Raw genomic sequence first — 17,996 nt, 5'->3', positions numbered from 1 at the left:
ATGATCCACTGCCTTTCTTTTTATACTAATGTTTCTCCATTTTTCTCCTGACCCATTCACAACTGATAATTAAAATCTCATCCTCCCTGTTGGTTATACCATGTTGGTATAATCCTTACTCCACCCCGCAGGCTGAAAGTTACCAATGAACAGGACACGTAAGTCTCTCGGGCTCCGTTATCAACATCAACATAATTTGTACTTCAAACATTTCAATCTTTACTTGCACCCATACAGACTCCACCTCTCACCTGGTTACCCAAAAAGCAAAAGTATGACAATCAATGGACAAGGGATTACAGACACACTGGCCTTTGAGAAATTATCAAAGTAACCTTTAAGACAAATTTCCCAGAACAGAATTCCTTACTTAGACATGAAATCATCTAAAAAGAAACATTTATTCTACTTACATCCAATTCTAAGCTTCCACTGTGAAAGCCCGGGGCTGGGATAATTATATCCCATTCCCACGGGAAAGCCAGCGAGCTACAGATAACACTCATGAACGCCCCGTCCTGTGTAGCCCACGGCCGCCAAGTTCCCAAGAGACGTCACTCAAGGCCTCTTCCTTGAACTTTCTAGTAAGCTGCTGCAGAAAAGGTTTCCTGTGATAACTGCAACAACAACTTTGTCGGAATCTCCTCTAACACCAAGAGTAACTCTGTCAGCTCCTACTCACTCCCTAGCTAAGCTTTGTCCTCACGTCCTTTGGCAGCAACAGGGGAATCACATCTCCGTACGCGTGACTTCTTTCTACAACTCACAACAACGGGAGGGAGGAGATGAGAAACGAGGTAGCTTCAAGGCTCGAGAAGCAAGGATCTATCCTGAAGCATGAATTCTTGAGGCGATTTCATTTCCAATCCTGTGGAGTAAATTACACTCAGGCAGAAACATCCCTGCTGTTGATGGATTTACGGAGCTCCACTGAAGCCCAGAACTAGGAGACTTTTGTTTTTTTGCTGGGATCACTGTGCTTTTACAAAAAGAAGCAACTAAAACCAAAGTCGCAGTGAGAGTTTTCAGAAGCTTTCCTTCCTCTTTTCTAGAAAAGAAAGGGCTGCAAAAACCACATTCTGGATATTCGAGCTCTCAATAATCTAGAATGATCGACCCTAGAATGTTCAGGAGTAACTAACAATGGCCCCCCAAACACACACCAAAGTCAACTTACCAAGTTACAGATCATGTTCTGGTCTGTCTGCATTGTGAATAATGAAGTGTCCTGGGGCTGAAAATCGGGGGAAAACAGAAGATGAAAAATTATGATGGTTCCACCTAAATTTGCTAAAAAAAAAACCCGACAGAGATATCATTTCAATTCACTTCTATCAATTGTATCAATAAATACACAGTTTCTAAAACTTTAATATAAAGTTTTTAAAAGTCTCCTTTTATTTTCAATCAGAAAACAGACAATGCAAAAATAATTTTAACAGCTGTTCTAAACATAACTGTGAGCTAGCGTGATACCACACATAGTACAGTAAGAGTCATTTAAAAAAAAAGGGTTAGTGACTTCAGAGTCATTTTTGATCTGTAGCTTCTCGTCTGGACATCAACACTGAATTAGAATTTAATGGCTCTAAGCTACAAATTCACACTTCTTAAATGTTAGAAATTCAATCTCACTCTATCACCTAGGTGTGACTTCTATGGGTTAATAATGAGCCATAACTTGGGGCGCCTGGGTGGCTCAGCCATTAAGCATCCGCCTTCAGCTCAGGTCATGATCCCAGGGTCCTGGGATCGAGCCCTGCATCGGGCTCCCTGCTCTGCAGGAAGCCTGCTTCTCCCTCTCGCACTCCCCTTGCTTGCGTTCCTGCTCTTGCTGTCTCAGTCAAATAAATACATAAAATCTTTTAAAAAATAAAAAATAAAAAAAATAATGAGCCATAACTTAAATGTTATACCATGTATTCACTGACCTAGAAAAAAAATCAAGCTGGAATAAATCTAAGGGAACAGTGATCTCGAAGACAATATTCATCTCTTGTTATGCTGGTAGCCAGGCTTATATCCACTAGAGAGAAGACCAAAAGAGTCTTTCCTGGTTAAAGTGACCAGTTGAAGACAAGAAAGAAAGAAAAAAAAGTACCCACAGAATATGATATCAGGGCTCCCCAACAGAAAAGATGAGACAGTGACAGTTGGTTAAAGATGTATTGTGGCAATTACCTCTATTTCCTCCAGAATCTAAACTAGACAATAAAAGGAATTTCACAAAGCAAATTTAAAAAGCTTATATCCATGAGCATAAAAAGAATGAAAAGAAAGATAAGAGCAAAAACATTTTGAAACTGAAAAGCAGACGAATGAAGAAGTAACTTGTGGATCCAAAAAAAAAAAAAATCTGTATCCTAAAGCGATGTAAGAAATGCCAAAAACACAACCCAGTTTATTACTCAGAACTCCCAAAGGATCAATAATTAGAAACACAGGGACCAAAGGGAAATGGAAGTTGAGTGGTGCTAAAGACGGGGAATTGGCTGGAAGTCTGTGAAAAAGCAACTGGACCTCAAGATCCTTTCATGTATCCGAAAACCAAGTGATATCCCTTCATTGCAGCACAAGACTTGACATTATTTCCACAGAGGCTGAAACAGAAGGCCTCTGGACTGGGGAACACAGAGGCATATTAGGAAAGTAGCAGGCTTAAGTGAGCATTTACATAATAAATACTGAGAGCCCAGCGTCCCTCCCCTCTAAGTTCCAACATTTTTATCATCTACCTTCCATTATACCCACCAGACAGGAGACCAGAAGAGGTGGAAATTTAGCCAGCCCAAGAAAAATGCCACAGAATTTCATATCAAGAGCTTCTCAACAGGAAAAATCAATCAGAGAATTCCAGAAGAATACCTATAGTCCATGAACTCTATCTAGACCTGTACAAGTTTCCCAACAGCTTTTTAGTACCTCACTCTTAAATATGAGTAGACAGCCAAGATCACCATTTAGGAAGAGTCTCAAATAATAAAGGGAAAAGCTGAATAGTTAAAAAAAAAAAAAAAAGGAAGTGGAAGAAACAAAGACTTTCTATGTAGGACCTTCAAAAATGGTCATGATTATTAATACTTCCAGAGATATAATGGAAGTGTTGTATTCATGACGTAAGAAGAGGATGCTATTAAAAAACAAATATTCAGTAAACAAAAAGAACTCTTGGAAATTAAAAAATAAAACTGATGTCTCCATCCTCAAAAAAAAAAAAAAATAGTGGTGAAAATCTGTTTAAAGAGCTGGAAAGCAGAGAAAGATGACCAAGAAAAGGAAAAAGCAAGGAAAATAACTAGAAGACTTAGGAAAACAAGAGAAACCATCAGTGAGATTTAAAAAAAAATTCCCCCACTAAAAGACATGGATTTTTAGATTAAAAGAGCCTTAATACAATGCATGAAACAGACTCAGACCACAGTGTATCACTATAAAATTTCAGAAACACAAGGTAAAAAAAGAGATTCTACAAACTTCCAGAAAGAGAAAGTGGTACAGCAGGGGGCAGAAACAGAAAGAGAGAGAAAGAAAAGTTTTCTTAAAAATATCAAGAAACAAAACAATATAGTGATTCAACACCTCTATCCGTCACCCAGTGCTCATCACAACAGGTGTGCTCCTTAATCCCCATCACCTATTCCCCCCAACCCCCCACCCCATCTCCCCTCTGGTAACCATTGGTTTGTTCTCTACAGTTAAGAGTCTGTTTCCTGGTTTGTCTCTCTCTCTCTTTTTTCATTCTTTTGCTCATTTGTTTTATTTCTTAAATTCCATATATGAGTGAAATCTTATGGTATTTGTCTCTCTCTGACTGATTTATTTCACTTAGGGATATACTCTGGAGCTCCAACCACATTGTAGCAAATGGCAAGATTTCATTCCTTTTTATGGCTGAGTAATATTCCACTGTACACACACCATCTCTTCTTTATCCCTTCTCCTGAAACTAACATAAGACTCTATGTTGCCTATATTGGAATTAAAATAATTTTTAAAAAGACTAATACCTACCATTTCCCAATATTTTTTTAATACTTCAGTCTCTATACAAATTGCCTGCAAGCTGAAATTAAAATTTTGATGTATGATACAGAATTTCTAATAGTGGACCAAAGCAATGTTGGGAGAACCAGCATAGCATTACACAAAGCCATTGATAATGAATGGTTGTGCCCAATTAAAGATCAGGTAATAAATGAAAAAAAGAACCAACAAGGATAATGACATAACAGATACTTGGAATGAGAATACTATTTAAATAATTACATTCAAGATTAAGAAAGGCCTTTGGAAAAACTGACAAAACCCTCAAATACTAATTCAAAATCATTTTTGGAAAAAAAAGAGTCTATGATCCTGCTATAAAAATCAAACATGAGGTAAAGTTATTGTTTGTGGAATATTTCTGTTGGAAAATTGTTTATTCTAAAAATTAGCACGGAGTTTTCATGATAATCGTAATTTTATTAAATCAAGATTAATTTTTTTTAAAAAGAATCAAGTTTCTCACGGGCAATATTAGGAGGTAGAAATGGATGGAACAATGGTTTCAAAGTTCTAAGGGAAAAATTTATATTCTAATATTATATCCAATCTAACGGATCACTATTTACAGAGATAAAGACATTTTCAGGTGTACAAGGTCACAATTACATACTTCTCGTGCATACTTTTCTTAGGAAGCTACTAGAGGATGTGCTTTAATTTATGGATGAAGATGTGTTTTAATATGTGGAATTAAACCACAAATGAGGAAGATTTGTGTCCAGAAAAGAGTGGACTGACAGAAGGCAACACCTAGGACGGACATAACAGGAGAGCCTATGGGAACAGCTGTGGCAGCAGGCGTCGCCAGAGAGAAGCCAGTTCAGACAGAGCAGTCCAGAAGGAGAGAGAAGCAAATTCTTCAGGAAGATGAAACTGACCAAATGCTGAATGTTTTCCAACAAAATGAGGGGAGATTTATATAAGTACAGAATATAGGACTGAATTAGTGATAAGTCCCTAAAACACTAAGCAAATGAACCAACAAGCAAACAAATAAGACCCTGTGATTATTTCCTCAAACGAGAACAGGAAGTTGGCATGAAACTAAAGGTAAACTTCATGGCGGGGGCGCCGACAGCACTGCTATCATTATCCTATTACCACAGATTGGCTGGACAGCTATCTGGGACTATAGAAGAGTAAGGGCAGGAAGGAGAGGGAGGGTGAGCCAGGGCGGGGGGGCATGGGGGTCTGAAGGCACATAAAGTCTGCACCTTTCAGAGAGATAAGTCGATAGATCATGCTTTAGAGACCAAGAAGCAGCGTTAGAAGCAAGTCACGGGCACACACACACGTGGCTGAGATCAGACAATCTGGCAAATTTACCTCCAAGAAACGCGAAATGGAGGAGGTGTAGGATGGTCTGAACTTTTTATATAAAACCCTCTTATACAATTTTGTTACTCTTTAAATCATGGGCATTTATAACTGATAATTAAAAAATGAGAAATGAATAACAATTCTTACAACGTGACCTTTCAAAAGAGTTTTTGGATGTGGGTATGGGCAGACTTTATCATTTTACAGGTAACATGGGGGAAAGTAGTCAAACTTCTAAACAGAGAAATTCTAAATGTTAAAATCAGAAATTCTTCACCTCTAATATTCTGAGACAAAGCATTCATCACAGACAAGCCTCTGTTTGAAGTCTCCCTTGAAGAGGTTTTCAGAACTTACTCCACGAGCTTGAGAGCCTTGTGGCCTGCCCTTCCATGGGTTACAACTGTCTATCTGTTGGGTCGTACGGAGGGATGGGATGGTCCATCTTGTCGCTCCTCTTAAACAGACACCCAAGGGAAATTCTGCCTTATTGATCAGAACCAATCTACGGTTTCCGACCCTCAAACAGCTCCTTCCTAAAGAACAACTGAAGAGGTAAGGTTGTGTGTAGTAGGCCTCTTACATGAATCTGTATAAGGAGGTTCCTAAAAACCATTTCTATTTTCCAAAGACCCACCCCATTGGTTCAAAACAATCCTATCTCCTCTCTTCCAACAGCTGAATCGAGTGGATCTCTCAGATCGGGAGAACTTCTCATTTCTAGTAGAGGAATCAGCATAATTCCATGGCAGTGCTAACCATATGAATTGTTGATACAGCCCGGAAGCACTCAGGAGGTGCTGTGCTACTGGGCAAAGTGCTCTGCGTGCATGTCTCCCTGACTCTTCACAACACCCTACAACGTTGCCACTATTACTGCTTCCATTACCGAACTTGAAAGTCATAGGGTCAAATTTTGCACTGACATGCTTCAACATTATGTTATTCCAATGACACCGAGATCTGTATTTTAACAATTTGCATCATTCTCAGCGGATAGAATGTGCCAGTGAATTGATCTCTTACCTGGGTGAATCCATTAAATGTACCACCAGAAGCCTAAACAGAAAGGGAAATCAAAGTCCGTTATGTTTTGTCACTTTTGTGGGATCAGTAAATGTCCATCAGACAAGTTGGAAAGTGAAGAACACCACACATTTTAAAATAATACAAAAGGTTGCTGTGCATGAAAGTGTTTAGGAAATGCGAAAGGCCATACTGTATTATTTTAAATAGGCTGACAAAGATTATTTTACAAATGATGATTTTTATTGGCGTGTGGCTCCGTGCTAACCAAAGCCCACTTTCTCAATAATGAGATGATTCCAGAGAAAAACCACGAGGGTTAAAGCTCCTTTTTTAGGCCACTGATTGAAGCTAGAAGCATTTTCAGTATTTCTCTAATACATCATTTGGATGAACAGCTCTTACGAGAGTCTATAGTTTTGGGGCTGCCTGGGTAGAAACAGTTCATGTGTTCTTACTGCAGAATCACTTTAGGAAGAGTAAATTAGTCTGATCTACATATTCTTAGTGTTTGAACAATAAAAATGAAAGTAGAATAAACATAATAAACAGGATGGTAAAACAGACTCGTTAGTTCCCAACACAAAGATCCTGCTTTTGTAATGTTTTTGCTTTGTCTTGTTTTTTGTTTGGTTTGTCAACCTATTTGTGTTTGGTTTGCACAGATTTCAAGCAGATGAGGCAGGCCTGAGAAGACAGTGATGGATGGAAAATGAAGTAGGTGGGAAACATGAGGAAAAACAGAACCTAGAGAAGTCTTTGGCTAGTCTATACTACATACTGGGGTAAGTACCTCTTCTTTATCAGGCTCTATTTCCTGGTACAACAATCCATATCTCTGGTTAGCAATTTCATCTTCAGATAAGTCTGAGTTGCTGATGTCATTGTCTTGGGGACTAGCAGAACTCTCGGTGCTAGCATTGTGGGAGGTTCCCAGAACCAACGGTCTAGCTATCTCTCGGCTTTGTTCCCAGGAGTTAGCAATGGCTTGTTCCCCACACACATCTGCTGCTAAGTCCAATTCTGGTCCTCTCTTGCCTTCAACCATATCTGAATGTTCCCAGCCATTATCTATGCCTCCTGTATCTCTGATAGGCCAGTGGTTAATAGGAGCAAATCCACTTGCTTGGCCATCTGGTATACCAGAGAATTCTAATATATCCCCAATATTCACTGCTGAATCCAAGCTTGGCTGCCAGATTTGACCTGGATCTGTTTTCCAAGAGTCTGTTTTTACAACTGTTGGCAAGTTAATGGTATGGCTATAGTTCCCAGTCACTGTACTTTCAGACCCCTCTATTAATGAGTCTTCTGCCTTACACAAACACCAATCTCTTCTGTTTGCATTAGTTCCCAGAGAATAATTAAGATCTGTCCTAGAATGAGCTGCCACCTCATGTTTTATTGATAAAACAACAGCCTGATTTTCATTCCTGTCAACCCCAGAAGTATGTAACACAGCCTCGTGCTGAATCTCTGCAGTATCTGCACTGCCTTGTCCTGAGTGATGTATTATATCCCAGTTAGGAGGGTCTAGTAAATGTTTCCTTATGTCTTTTCTAGCTAAACCCCATCCCTCAGGGCTGGCATTTTCAATATTAGATACAGAATCAGTCTGAAGAGGCAGATTCAAAATATCTGTGTGATGGGTGGGGTTAGCTCCAGAACCCTCCATAATTTCACAGTTATGAATTACTACTTCATTCCCCTCATCTAGCCCTTGGCTTCTGTCACTAAATTCAGCTGCCATATCTACTCTTTCCAGGTCTTCTTCTAATACATCAGCCCTATCAAAATACTCTTTATTGGTCTTTTCACTTTCCTTACAACTAACTCTTACATCTTTCCTCATTTCCTCTTTACTGATTGCTAAGGTCACCTGGTCTTGCTTTCCTATTGTCTTAAGAAGATCTACTAGCCTGTCTTCTGTACATTCACACTCTTTCTCTTCAAATTCCTCTGTACCTTCTAGTGCCTTGATATCAACAGCTCCAATGTCTACCTTTTCACATGTCTCCACACCTGCCCACATAGAATCTTCTATCTTCTCTTTCTCTTCCTCTTCTTCTGACTGTTTAACATCTTCTTGACCTTCTCTGACCAGGCCACCAGTTTCTGTGGCTGCCATCTCTGAGGCAGATAAATCATGAGGCCGCTCCATCTCCATACCAGCCACTGTGACAAATTCAGCTTCAGGCACAGGCTTTGGGTCCAGCTGTTCATTTCCACATGGAGAGGCTGGCCCCATGACATGCTCACCCTGTTCAGCTACAGTGTGCCAGTCAGCAGAAGAGGGAATTCCAGTGGATAATCCCATGTTTTGCTCTGCTTCAGAGAGATATGAAGAGTCCTCCTGAGACCCACCTTGGGTAATTTCCTGGCTGACTCTCTCTGTACTAGCATCAGGGTCCCAAATAAATGCACCTAGGTCAATCTGAGATCTTTGAATTTCTTCGGCCAACCCACTGTCTGGAGTTTCCTCCATGATCAGGTTACACAGGGAAAGACTTTTTGAAGAATCAGTCTTTAGAGTATGCAGAATAGCAAAGGAAAAAAAAAAAAAAACATAAGATGAAATAGATCATGGTAAGATTTGATGAGAAACACAAAGCTCTTCAGTAGGGTAGCACCAGTTAAATAAAGCTACAGAGCATTTAAATTAAACGGCTTAAGGTTAAATCTGCGACTAGCAATGCCATGAGAAAAAAATTTTAAAAAGCTCATTCTAGATAATATTCATGTATATAATGCACATTAAGTATTTTTAAAAACTCCAGAATATTCTGGATATTTACCTACCGGCTGTACCAAATCAGTGCTTGTCTGTACGAGTTAAAAAAAAAAAATCAATAATAATAATAATAGGGCAAAAGAAGCAAATTCCCTAGCACATGAAAATCCCATGCTGTCCAGAGTCAACACTCTCCTAAAAGCTGTGGCTTTTACCGGTTTGAGATTAAATTTTACAACTTGTTTTGTGATAGGAATAAGTTTTGTTCCAACACCGTTTAAGCCTACACAGCTGAAACATGAAGAAAGCCTCTCTCATTTTCTAGTCAACAAAGATGTTTCGGGGCTATTACAAGACTTCTGCTTTAGCAGACTCTGAAATGCAAAGTTCCGAATAAATAAGCAAACCTAAGAACACTAGAATGAGACCAAGCCCTAGCACCCACAAAAGTACACAATAGCAGAATAAATCTTGCCCCAAACTCACCCCACACTTGCTTCTGCCTCTGAGGTAGTGTTTATAGGGAGGATGATCTCATACTAACCACTCTGACTGGACGATTCTCCTCACGTTCTCCCCCCAGCCTAGAAGCCTTGTGTGCACGCAAACAAACAACCCTGGGAGACTGAGGGGATCAAGGAACAGCAGCAATTATGCCCAGGGAGCCAGCGTTTTGCAATTTTGTCAATGCCACTATTCTTAAGAGGTTTGTCCTCTGAAATAATCCATGATCCTTCTAGATGATACCTTCATCCTCACCATATACCCTTCCCAGCTAGGGAAGGAAAAATGTATCATGACTCTAACTAAAGATACGAAATACCAGAATAATAAAACATTAGCAATGTCCTCTTGATCGTCAAGACCATTAACACAGAGTTGTGGCTAGAATTCAAATGCCTGAATGTCAGTCCATGTATCCCTTTTTGTGATTATACAAGTAAAGCCAGCTCACTGTAAAGGCTGTTTTCAATCAACATCTTTTAGCTCTTTTCTTGAGAGCCTTCCTTGATGCTTCAAGGATCCTAAGTAGCACAGTATAAACCCGCTCCTATGGAAGGGAAGGGGCCAGTCATCTTTCTGTTTTAAGGGAAGAGAGTAGCGATGTCACTTCAGAAGACCAGGCCCATGAAGAGCTAGATCTAGCAAAAGCTCCTGTTGCTCTCTCACTAAAAGAGAAGAAAACATGAAACTCAACAGTTGAGTTCTGAAGACCACGTGACCAGAGCTTTTCCAAGACAGGGCAGACAACCGCCCTGCCCCTGAGGGTGTGAGGTTACACATGGGTGTGGCCACCCTCCCAATCCCACAACACACATGCAGCCACCACAAAGCCCTGTTCGGGTCTTTTTCCCAACTCTAACTTCTGGAAGTCCTCATCCTTGCACATCAGATTAGCTGAATACATATCATCAGTAGTAACAGCTACCAGACGTGGGGCTAAGCAATCTACAAATATTATCTACTTCATCCTTACATAAGCCTCTGCGGTAGGTATCATCACCCTTATTTTACATATGAGAAATGTGGAGACTGAAAGAAGTTCATCAATTGCTCAAAGTCATATTATTATAACAAGCAGAGTCTGGACTCAAATCCAGGGCTGTCTGACTCTAGAGCTCAAATTCTTATTGATAAAGCTTCATTATCATTGGAAATAATAGTAAGAAAGGGATTCCCTGGGCAGAGTAACCTGCCCCTTACATTTTCTCATCCATGTTTTCTTCTGTTCTATTTAAAAGCAACCAAAAATGTGCCCACCCCTCACTACAACATTTCCGGTAGCCACTAATAACCACAGGAAGAAGAATAAAGGGGCATACCACCAAATTCTTGCTTATCCAGGTGTCTTGCACACTCACACTCTTTTCCTCACCATTTTTTCCAGGTGCTGTTAATGCTTGGAACCATCAGGGAGCTGATGATTTTTCTGGGGGACTACATTATCACTAAAAATGTTTAGGTCTTCTTCGCACCACAGGTCAATTAAAATGTAACAGGGTTTCCACATTTCTAGGGATCCAGATACATCAAAATACAAGCTTTTAGTACTCTTACCGTCCATAGGTCCCAGGGCAATGTCTGAAAGCAAACAGACAAACAAAAATATGGTTGGTATATGAATCCCAAGCATGTAAAAAATACTGAGTGACAAAAGTTCTTGAAGTAAAACATTTTGAAACACTTAGTACAGCACTGTACTGTACATCAACAGAATTTTCTGTGGTGATGACAATGCCCCCTATCTGTGCCATCCAAGATGGCAGCCACCAGTCACATGTAGCTACTAAGCACTTGAAAGATGCTAGTGTCACAGAACCAAATCTTAAATTTTACATTATTTTATTTAATTTGAATTTGAATAGCCAAATGTGGCTTGTAGCTACCATACCGAACAGCAGAGGACCAGTCAGTCTGCTTTTCGCTATACGTAGAAAGCTGTATCTGAAACATGATGAACAGGTTTACTTTAGCGAGTGCGTGTGCACACACACACACACAGTTAAAATGAAGTACAGGGTGTCCAGATATTAGAGTTTCTCACATCCTTGAGGACATGCAGACCTGAATCACTGCTAACGCCACTTCCTCCCCTCCCCCCACCATATTCAAGAGGTTGTATTATGACCAGTTTGATGGTAAATGAACCCCAGAAAAAGAGTTCTTCAATATGTTAAATTAGATGATAACACAGCTCAACTAACAGATAATCATGCAAATTAGCAGGGTGCCCCTAAGACATATGGATGAATTAGACTTACTACTGGCATTTTAATTATCAAGCTCATTGATCACGGGGAATGAATCCAGATGGTTCAAGTGACTTCCTCTGTGTGTTTGAGAAAGTGAGGGAGACCTCTCTTTCTCATTTCCTTTGTGACTGAGAATTGCCACCAAGGCCACATCCTTTTCTGCCTTTGTCTTTGTGACTAGAACAGATCTGTGTTTATGCACTTGTTTTGAATCACTAAATGAGCGGGAAATTAGAAAGCCTGGCACTCCCATCTAAGAATATGGGAGTTTCCAGATGGGGTCACAGACGTCTCATTAGGATTCTGTACTACAGAACATGGGCCCTGTGGTTCTGAGTGAGCCCCCCCCCCGCCCCGCCAAATCTGGGCCTGCTCTGATCTGTCTGGCACCAGCCACCCGGCATCTCTGTGCAGCCTGGCTGGTCTCTGGGTTAGCACCCACCTGTCGAACGACTAAGAAAGGAGAGCAGAACAGCGGCATGGGAAGCCACAGTTATCTGTATGTGGACTCCTGCAACGAATACGCACTTTCTGATTACTCAGATGGTTTGGGTTTTCTTGCTTCCCAGCCTCTTAAGAATCACAGACCCTAAAAGCTACTCCACATCCCTGCATAATGCAGACAGCACTGGTGTTTTCTCCAAAGGAAGGCAGCAATATGAAACGGCATGTTTATCAGTCCTCGGGATCATGAAAGGATGTGTTAACTCGCGTGGACACTGTGGAGATCACAGGCGAGGCGTTCCACTAGCGGCAAGAACATTTAAAACACAGGGTCAGGCGATGGGTAAGAGAGATCATTCTGAGCGAAGGGGAAAGCAGGGCAGCAGAATCTAAGGGCTCTGTTTTTTTTGTGATCGCCGACTAAGACTGTCCTTGGTGAAAAGGAGATGTGATTAGAGCCGGCTCACAGGATGACTCTGCAGTGGGGTGACTCAACTAGAGCCACTGGGAAGGGGGGCTGGTTGATTACCCAGCCTGAGGGCGAACGCAGGGCCCACAGGGCTTTTCCTAACTGCAATGATGCATTTTCTTCTGAAGACTTTTGCAGATTTAAATGAGGTCATTTTTTTTAATTCTGAAAGAATCTTTGTTCTAAATCTACACAAAGTTCCATGATCTGTGGATTTATTTAATCATGAGCTGATACAAGAGGTTTCTCTCTAGATTCAAATTCGCAGACAGAAGTGCTGTGGCATCTCATCCAGCATCCACTGCAGAGACTTGCTTTCTGCCACAAGAGTAGTGAATGCCGGAGAGCGAGGCAAAGGAAGGCCCATGAATTCTGCACAACGAGGAAGCTCTGATGGAGAGCTATTCTGAATGAGATGTGTATTCATGTTCTGCTTTCCTCGGCTACCAAGGCAGAACCCTCACACTTGCTGACAATTACTATGTTAGCATTTCCCAAAGTATGTCTTCGAGAACATTCCAACGACTGTTAAGAAACTTTCACTAAAACAGATTTCTGTAGTCAAACAAATTTGGGAAACTCTAAGTTAAACAAGTCTACACAGTTTTTTCTTTTAATTGCAGAACTTCCTGGAGCCTTTAATATTCTAATGCATATTGTGACTCTCCTTTTAAAAAGGAGTTAATAGAACTTTCCCAAACATTTATCTAAGAGACCCATTTTTTGTAAAGTATCTTTAAGGCTCGCATCTGATCTGCTTATTAATTACCTGCTTTATTGACATCTCAGATTTTTATTGTTCCTATATTACAACAGGGAGGCCTTTAGAAACCCAATCACAATCTAGAATAAAGCATGGATTAGGAGAAGCTTATTTATCGAGGTTTATATTGAGGTGAAAGTGGTTTACTGGAAGGTATCACAAGACTTCAAGACAAGAAAATTGAGCGAGGTCTCAATTGTCAACTTTAGTTTTATAATACACCTTCATTAATTAATTTGAAAGATATTCTAGCATCTTTGGATTTACCCAAATTCAAATATGAGCCCCAAGCACATCAAAAATACAGATATAAACAATTTCTGTTTAGCCAAATTTTGAGTTAACTTCCTTTCGTGAGCATAGACGGTTGTAAAGGAAATCTACTGCAGAGGAATCATCTAGAAGTCATTACTGTGCCCACCTCCAGGATCCCTCTGCTGGAAAACGCTGTGGCGATCACTACTGAAGTAGGTAAATGTTGAGGGTGAGGAAGTGATGAGCAAGGACAAGCTGGATAAGCAAGGCCAACTCTGGCTATGGTCAAGATCATATAAGGGAAGCTTCCGCAATGGGGAGGAGGACAATGTCATTGACTTCAAAACTACCAAGACTAGAAAGCATTTCTGTTGGGGCATAATTTCAAGGTTATTTCTAACATGCTTTAATCTGCAAAATGTGAGGAAGGAAAGTAGAGAAAATAGTAAGAAGATTAAGCCCAAAAGAAACAGCTTCATTTAGAGAAGACAGAAAATGTTTCATCCAAACCTGAACACTTTGAGCACAAGCTAATACTAATAATGACAATTACTCTGAGAGGGAGGATTCCTGGGCCAACTGGAATGCGTGGCCATCCCAGCTCTATGGATAGAGCTAATGGGGGGAGGAGCTTTGGAAGGAGAGCTACGGATAAGGTCCTCTTTCTACCCTTCCTTTCCACTGGGGAATGTTTGTCAACCCCAAAGAAAAGTCACTTGAAATGGACGGGGTCCCTGACTGGCATCTGCTACCTTATAGAGCTTCTTCAAGTTTATGAAATGTCATCCCCAAACATCAGGACCGCCACTGGGTACCTGCGACATGGGGGAGTGGGTCACTCCGGCAGAACCAGGAGGTGCCACCTCAGGCTTGAAAGGGTCGAAGTCCAGATCCAACAATGTCTCCTCTTTCTTCACCTCAGGGACTTCGTTCTGTTAAAATGAAACAAAACAAAGTAGAGACGTTATGATATAATCCATGCATGATCCTCAACACCACTGAATATCCCCAAAGCAGGCTCTGATAGTTTGCCAGTGAGGCGGCTCACCCACGAGCTCCCAGAGTCACCAGCTAAATGTGGTGAAGGGGGAAATTACCAACTCTGGCCAAGTATAATCTAAGACACCCAGGAATGTGACCCAGGCTTTTAGTTCCTCTCCTTTGTCCTGGTCCGAATCCAACCAATGAAGAGAATGTCTGAGAGGTGTATCCTGATGTCGCCAAGATCCAAGGACTCCCCTCTGCCAGTTCAGAAATCTCAGATCAAGAACTACAGATGACCAGATGGCTTGGACCCATTCCTGTAGGCCACTGCTATGATGTCTCCTGCGAAGCTTGCACGCAGAAAGGAAGGGACTTTGTCTACTATGCCTACATGCACCTGCCTCATCCCCTCGGAGGGACCCTATCCCTTGATCTAGTTATCGTATGATCCATTCTTCATCCATAATGTTGTTGGTCTCAACTATGCATGTAAGGGAGGGAGGGCAAAAGGGAAAGAGGAGGGGAGAGAACCATGCCTCCAACATTCACTGGAAAATAACATTCTTTTTTTGTTTTGTTTTGGTTTTTTTTTTTTTTTTGGACTGTTGAAAACTTTTATTTTATTTTTTTTAATATTTCTTTATTATATTACGTTAGTCACCATACAGTACATCCCTGGTTTTTGATGTAAAGTTCGATGCTTCATTAGTTGCGTATAACACCCAGTGCACCATGCAATACGTGCCCTCCTTACTGCCCATCACCAGCCTATTCCATTCCCCCACACCCCTCCCCTGGAAAATAACATTCTTGGATTAGAAAGAGGTAATATAAATAAGACCTAGGATAAGAATCTTGCTATGATAATTTCAAAACATTTATAATACCGAACATTAATATTTGTTCGTTTATCATAGCCTAACTTTGGCTCAAGTTACATAGCAAGGGTCAGAGCTGAAATAAAGTCTCCAAAAACTACCATGGTGAACAGAACTGGGTCAGTTTTCACAGAATCAATTTACGTGCATTTGGCGTTTGATATAAGCTTCAATTTTTACCATTTGTTGCCTAGAAACTGAAAGGTCACAATGACAGATAAAGCATATATTAAAATAGGGATGTTCAGAGAAAGATATTATTGATTGATTGATTGATTGGAGAGAGAGAGAACGCATGCACATGCAGGAGCGGGGTGAGGGGCAAAGGGAGAGGAAAGAAAGAATCTCTAGCAGACTCCGAGTTGAGTGAGGAGCCCAACTTGGGCTCAATCTCACGACCCTGCGATCATGATCTGAGCCGAAATCAAGAGTTGGATGCTTAACCAACTGAGCCACCCAGGCACCCTGTAGAGAAAGATTTTAAAGAAAAAGCATTCTTTTAATTAATATTGCTCATAGACATAAAATTTAAAACTGTATGTAAAGCTTTGGGGCATCATAGATAACGCTTTTTTTTAGTATATCCGCGTTCACTGTAGCAGGAAATCTGCTTCCGTATCCTGCTGTCGGTTTTGAGCTATCTATTTTGCAGCATGATTAATCTTATACGCTTCTAAATTTCACAAGGATAATGTACTTCGGAGATGCCTCTTTCTTTAATAATTACAATCACAAAACTATCAACGGATTCCTTTGGCCCCTATTCAAAATCTGTGTCAGTTTTGTTTTTCACCAACATTTATACAAGTTACATTTTTAAAATTTTGTAAACATCTATATTCATTTTGAACGTGCTAAGCACTGTCCTGAGAACTTAATACATATAAATATTAAGTCAGGTTAGGGCGCTTTGCTGCCGTCTAACGACGACAACCTCACAACGCTGTTATTGCCTTCAAAGGATTACCTTACTAGACTCCTCAAACTTCATTCACCTGCACCATCTAATCCTCAAGGGGTAAGTGGCATCATTTTTCCAACTGGGGATGAGGAGAATGGGCTGAATGAGCTTAGTTGTTGCCCTGGGTCCTTCAGCTGCAATGCAGCCAAGGCAGGACTGAAACAGCTGGATGCCTTTGACTCCGGTGCTTTTCCAGGCTGCTGCTAAGACCTGGTCCCGTATCTCTCAAGCAGGTACCCTGAGGACCTGCAGAGGAATTCTTGAGAGTTTGTAAGTGCTCCATAAAATATGAGCCCATACAAATATGTCCATTAATCCCCTATGAGCATAACGGATCCCCTTAAGGAAGCTCGGATGGGAATTTAGACATCAAGGATGGAAAAAGGCATTAGACTATACAGTGCTATGCTTAGACTTTGAGATGGGTAGGGTTTGTACCCAGTTTTGCCACTTGCTAGCTGTCTCTCTCTGGGCAATTAGTTCAGCTTCTTTGTACCTCCATTTCTTCATTCATAAAAAGCGAGAGATACTACCTAGTAAGATTACCGTGAGTAGGAAAGACAGTGAATGCACTGTACATACCATACAGGAGAGACTCTAAATGGAAACAGAAGCTACACTGTTATTAATTACTATTGGTAATGAACTATATCTGTGTAAAACCACCATCCTCAAGTATCCATAATACCAGTGTGGCTGCCTTCAAAATGTGCTGTTGGCTTCTTCAAACTCAATTTCTATTTGGTTTTGCACCCTGAATTCTTGAGAGTTACCCCTTAAGGAACTCATATCAAAGAGTAGTTCGACAGAACTACAAAAAGAACAGGGGCGCCTGGGTGGCACAGCGGTTAAGCGTCTGCCTTCGGCTCAGGGCGTGATCCCAGCATTATGGGATCGAGCCCCCACATCAGGCTCTTCTCTATGAGCCTGCTTCTTCCTCTCCCACTCCCCCTGCTTGTGTTCCCTCTCTCGCTGGCTGTCTCTATCTCTGTCGAATAAATAAATAAAATCTTTAAAAAAAAAAAAAGAACTACAAAAAGAACAAAAAAGAAGCTCCCTGTTGATGTGATATTCCTTTATAAAATGGCAGCTCTATCATTACATGTTGAAACACGGTGACGTGTCATTTCCCTTAACATTATAAAAGAAAACTAATCTTCTCTCATTCCACCTGTCTCACCATTGGAGTAGATCTGATACAGTCCCAACAGTCTTAAGCTTTTGGAAGCTAGAACTTAAGTACTGTTTTACATTAAAAGTCTAGAAGAGATGACCTAGAATGTACTCCTAAGAAAGGAGACTAGATGTGTAAAGCACAGAGGGGAAAATATCCAATGGGAAAATCTTACCAATTATAATAATCTT

General features: G+C 40.7%; 1 protein-coding gene across 7 annotated transcripts in view; it reads right to left on the bottom strand.

The window, feature by feature from the left end:
- AMPH (amphiphysin) overlaps window positions 1–17,996 on the bottom strand; it is a 219,518-nt gene that overhangs the window by 30,824 nt on the left and 170,698 nt on the right. For 4 of the 7 annotated variants that reach the window (XM_034665814.1, XM_034665808.1, XM_019793769.2 and 1 more), the window contains exons 12-16: window positions 14,624–14,740; window positions 11,183–11,206; window positions 9,193–9,216; window positions 6,394–6,426; window positions 1,178–1,234 (exon numbers count right to left, since the gene is read on the bottom strand). In XM_034665814.1, coding sequence (XP_034521705.1) covers window positions 1,178–1,234; window positions 6,394–6,426; window positions 9,193–9,216; window positions 11,183–11,206; window positions 14,624–14,740 — 255 coding nt within the window. Of the gene's footprint in view, window positions 1–1,177; window positions 1,235–6,393; window positions 6,427–8,395; window positions 8,918–9,192; window positions 9,217–11,182; window positions 11,207–14,623; window positions 14,741–17,996 lie in introns of all 7 variants that reach the window. The other 3 variants (XM_034665790.1, XM_034665784.1, XM_034665799.1) reach the window with 1 other exon arrangement.

Source organism: Ailuropoda melanoleuca, chromosome 1, assembly GCF_002007445.2.
Source record: "Ailuropoda melanoleuca isolate Jingjing chromosome 1, ASM200744v2, whole genome shotgun sequence".
Lineage (NCBI taxonomy): Eukaryota > Metazoa > Chordata > Mammalia > Carnivora > Ursidae > Ailuropoda > Ailuropoda melanoleuca.
Note: the sequence above shows the minus strand (reverse complement) of the source record. Positions and strands in the feature narration are given on the sequence as shown.